The following is a 5,239-nucleotide window of genomic DNA, read 5'->3' on the forward strand; positions in this document are numbered from 1 at the left end:
ATATATATATATATATATATATATATATATACATACACACGTATGAATGTGTACATGTATAAATATACCAGGGATGTGCCACCTAGGTAGGCAAGGTAGGCAGTACCCACCTTGAATAAAATAGATTGATGGCAACATTTTCCTTTTATGGCAAAATATGCACCTAATTCAATAAAATTATGAAGGCTACTCTGATTACTGTACATAAAATACAAAACATATTCTTTTGTAGATTAGGTAGACAGATTCTCCCCTGCTTTTCAATCTCAGTATTTAAGCTACACATAGTAATGCTGTAGTACATGTGCTATGTACACTCCTACAACACCGTTTTCTTTACATGCTATAGAGGTAGAAGTAAATCTGCCTTCAACTCATATGTATCTAACGTGCATGAGAGTATGTTAAAATGTTAACACCAAATGAAGCATTACCTGCTAAGAACTCAATTTAGAATGGAGAGTGAAAATGCATATTGTTTTCAAGCATAGAAAAAAATATTGAGAGTCACTTAAAATATTTCGCGCTATGTTCTGGCTCATTCAGACAAGGAATGAATCGGGACATATGGCAAAACGCAACTGTCAAACTCTTTTATATAAATAATACTTTCTACTACATGTACAAGATCTGAAATTTCGTGGGTGGGGCTAATCGATTACATCGATTCCTGTGCTTAACGGTTACTTATTTTATCGACCCCGAAAGGATGAAAGCAAAGTTCACCTCCACGGCATTTGAACTCTGAACGTAAAACCAAAAGAAATACTGCTAAGCACTTTGTCCGATGTGTTAATAGTTCTGCCCGAATGAGCATTTGCTGATCAATAGAAGTAGAAAAGCGTTGATATGAAGGGAGATGAACGCTTTCAACAAATTGAAACCCGGTTAAATGTCTCCAAAGGTTAAAGTGGTGAGTTTTACTCACATGATGCGTCAGGTGTACCACCCATCTTCATATGAACTAGAATTTGTTTACCGTTGAAACGTACCTATTTCATCAAGCTGCTGGACATCACTATAATGGTTCACATTGCGAAGATAATATTGGCAGGCCATTAAAGTACGTTCTGAAAAAAAAAAAAGTAAAGAAAAGAAATAAATAAAATCCATAATAGACCCAGTCGTGACAACTAAAGTTTTCTGATTTCTGTTTTCGGGACTGAAAAGGAAGGGGATGATCATGGCTTGTTTAGGCTCTCTTTATCAGCGGATAAATAAACGTGAAAATCGTGTAAATTTTACATCCAGGCCGTTTTACTTAGCTCTGGATCAGCCTTAATCACCAGATCCATGATCACAGGATTCCAAACCTGAAGGCTTCACCAAGCATTTCGTACGGCGTTCTAACGATTCTGGTAGTTCGCAGCCCTAGTATTGACAAATATTAACCCTTCTATACTATTCTTCATTGATTTTACTTCTGTTTCTTTAAGATTTTTTTTACGCAAATTACAAAAATTAATCAATGCTTTCTAAAAATTAAACTCTGTGTAAAAAAAATATATTATGATATGCGTATTATTATTGTTCCAAAATTTCCTTCGATTCTTCAGTGATCTTCGCTCGCATCAGAATGAAGAAATGTGTTGAGGTAAGGAAAGTTATTAAGGAGTTTAGTGAAGCATAAATTTGAAACAATTCTACTTTTCTACACCAACCACTGAAAACTATTATAATTGTACTTAAGGATTCGTTCGTTGCAATTTCGGTAATTATCGCTTAATATATAATATAACTGGAATATCTCCGGAGTTATTTCTTTTAATTGCCGAAAAAAATTGAAATAATGTTATTCATTAATGTTGCTATATTATTTCTTGCTCGTATTTTTTACACTCCCTGCAATAAGTCTGTTGGAACTAATTTCACTATGTTGTTTTTGTTGACTTTAAAATAGTCTCGATTGAGTCTTACCTTTTATAGATTTTTCTTGTTTCTGTTGGTCTATCAACAACTTTTCAGGGAGCGGTACTTGGTCGTCTATTGACGAATATCCATCTTTGTGTCTCCGGTGCTTCGTTTTGTATTTCCTAAATCAAGAAAATAAACGAAAGAAAAATATAGGTTCTGTCATCTACAATTCAGTATCACATTAGTCATGACGGCTACAACAAATTACAGTTCTAAGTTTTTTTACGAACTGCTGCTAACAAGATGCACTTCATAATGTAACATCAGGAATCTCTAACTCCTATTAGCTTTGGTAGATCTTCATTTTCCTGTCGTGTCCTTTTGCCTATAACATCAATACAGTTGAGTCGCCAAAGTATGATGTCTGATATAGCCTGTCGTTCAATACTATAGCCGCGACTAGCAAAGCCTAGCCTACGTAGCAGAGCTGAATGAAATGCGTCCATAAGTGTCTTTGGTCTTATGCTCGCACCATGAGATGCTTTTGAGCTCCCATGAGAATCCTTGTGTACCATCAAGGCGACCTTGAAGCTTCTTCATACCCCAGATTTCGGTTCCATTGAGAGGAATGCTCTCTACTCATACCCTGAAGAAGGCAGATCTTGTTGACTTTGAAATGCTTAATTACTGGATATTTTGAAGCTTGTTACAAGCACTCTAGGCATGTCCTGTGTATGTAAGGGAGTCTTTTTTTTTTACTATCAGCAACGTATGATCCAAGGTACTTAAAGCCATTAAAATCTTTTTAGTCATGTGCTATCGTTGAAGCAAATTGGCGGGTACCTTTTTGCTTCGTTGTTGGTCATGTGTATTCAATCTTTACATTGAGAAACAGATCAACTTTAGTTGCAGAATTCTCATGGGATGTTTACATCTTGCACATCATGCTTTTGATGAGTTGTGAGGGCAAGATCATCAGCATGGTCAAGATTAGAGAGATGCAGGCTCTTCTGGTGTCTTAACTGATTCTGCTGGATTGTGAGGCCTTGTCTGCGATGGGGACAAGACTTTCTCTAAACATGTAGTCCATCACACTCACAAAGAGAAAATGAGCTAGACTGACCCTATGAATGATTTCTGTTGTTGTTTGAAACTGTTTTGTTGGACCACCAGTACTTTGACTGATTTTCAAATACGACAGTGATGACTTTCTCATCTTGGATAAAGTAGTTCATGAGAATAAGTAACACAGCCGTTTTGTTGATATTTACAAATACCCTGGTAAAATGCACAAATACAACTGATGGCTTTTGCTTGGAGATTGTAAACTCGTAATTCTTCTAAAGACAAGGATCTGTGGTAGTGTTGATCTGCCTTTGCGAAAGCTGTTTTGGTTCCGTCTGAGAGAGGGATCATAGAGTTGTAGATATTTAAGGCGAGAGATTAGAGCTTGCATGCGCGTGAGCGCATGTATGTATGTATCTATTATATGTGTGTGAGTGAATATATGCATGTACATATGCATTGGTGTATGTTTATTACTGTATGTACTTATGTATGTATGTATGTATGTATGTGTTATTATTCAATTTTATTTCAAGATTTCTTGCCAATAGAGAAAACCGGTTTCTAACCTAGATCCAGAGCTCCTTCATCTGAATTTCAACAACATCAAGAGGGTATTTTTGAATGTATGTATGTATGTATGTATGTATGTATGTATGTATGTATGTATGTATGTATACGTGCAGATTTGTATGTTTTGTTTTATGTATGTCTTCTCATACATATACTCGCAAATCTAGATATGCTCACATATATCTAAATGATATACTTCTGGAAAGTTTTACAGATTTTTACAGTTCCAGTGATGACTTGGATCAGTTGTCTTTGAATCAGCTTCTTCCTTCCTGGTTTTGAGAAGCCTAATTTCTCAAGATCGGTATTTAGGCAGTGTGTTACACATCCCAGTGTCCTAATAATTATAGGTACAAACTTGAACTTGCAATCTGGTTAGAGTAACTGCAGATTTCTCAGTAGTTCAGCGTAGGTGTTCTATTTTCCACTGATCTTCAGCTGTAAGTTAACATCTGCTGGGCAGCTGATTTCCATAACTGTACCTAGTTTCTCTTCTCTATTCCAAATCATTATATCAGGTCTGTTGCGTGTACATTTTATTGAAGTTTTCTCTGAGACATTTCACCAGTACTCCTGTATGTATGTATGTATGTATGTATGTATGTATGTATGTATGTATGTACGTATGTACGTATGTATGTACGTATGTATGTATGTATGTATGTATGTATGTATGTATGTATGTATGTGTGTTTACGTATTGCTGGCTGATGGTGTGTTGCTGTGGAAATACCCATTTATTTCTTTATCTCCCTTTATTTTACTTATTTCATTTATCATACTGATTAATTTTATTTGCTTTATCCTCCCTTATCTATTTTCACAATTCTTCTATTAAATCCCGCCTTCTCCCCTTCTATTTGATCACTCCTTTCCCTATGGTCTCTACAACGTTCACTCTTTCCTCTAAAGGTCTATCTTACAGACTCTCCGATATCTCACCTTGCGTATATATGTATGCATATATGTGGGGGCGGGGGAGGTATGCGTGCGCTTACACATGTGCGTGCGTATAAGTATTTATGTACATACATATCACTGTGTAGAGGTGTGTATGTCTGTCTAGTCACATTCATGTTTGCTCAGCGTGTGTTTATGGTTGTCTATATGTATTGGTGTCTATATGTATGTATGTAATACTGTATACTAATATATTTTGTCTTCAAATTTTGTAAATCTATACAGTTGCGTGTGCGTGCGTGTGTGAAAGGTTTATGTGTGTTTTGTATGTGTGTGTGTGTGTGTGTGTGTATGTGTGCGCGCGCGTGTGTGAAAGGTTTATGTGTGCTTTGTATGTGTGTGTGTGTGTGTGTGTGTGTGTGTGTGTGTATGTGTGTGTGTGTGTGTGTGTGTGTGTGTGTGTGTGAATGGGTCAGAGGATGAAAGTATGCTGCCTTTTATATGAATGTGTGTGTGTACGTCTGTATGCATGCATGCATGCATGTATGTATGTATGTATCTATGTGTGAATGTATCTATGTATGTATGTATCTATCTATCTATCTATATCTATATATCTATTGACACACACGCACGCACGCACGCACACACACACACACACACACACACACACACACATACATACACACACCATATTTTAACGTGTATAAGGAACTTCCTAATTTTTGAAGCTTACAATTTGGAAAAAGGGTTTGTAAGGGATTATAATACTATCCATGTAGAAGAAACTCCCATATCTTCTTAACTTAATTTTTGACAAAAAAGGGTTCCTTACACACGTAAAGTT

At 36.2% G+C, this 5,239-nt stretch overlaps 1 protein-coding gene across 1 annotated transcript in view; it reads right to left on the bottom strand.

The window, feature by feature from the left end:
* Positions 1–5,239, bottom strand: part of LOC106881759 (slowpoke-binding protein) — a 37,774-nt gene that overhangs the window by 16,063 nt on the left and 16,472 nt on the right. Inside the window, exons 3-4 of the mRNA XM_052967032.1 lie at positions 1,918–2,033; positions 993–1,070 (exon numbers count right to left, since the gene is read on the bottom strand). Coding sequence (XP_052822992.1) covers positions 993–1,070; positions 1,918–2,033 — 194 coding nt within the window. The remainder of the gene's footprint in view (positions 1–992; positions 1,071–1,917; positions 2,034–5,239) is intronic.

This window comes from Octopus bimaculoides, chromosome 4 (genome assembly GCF_001194135.2).
Source record: "Octopus bimaculoides isolate UCB-OBI-ISO-001 chromosome 4, ASM119413v2, whole genome shotgun sequence".
NCBI lineage: Eukaryota > Metazoa > Mollusca > Cephalopoda > Octopoda > Octopodidae > Octopus > Octopus bimaculoides.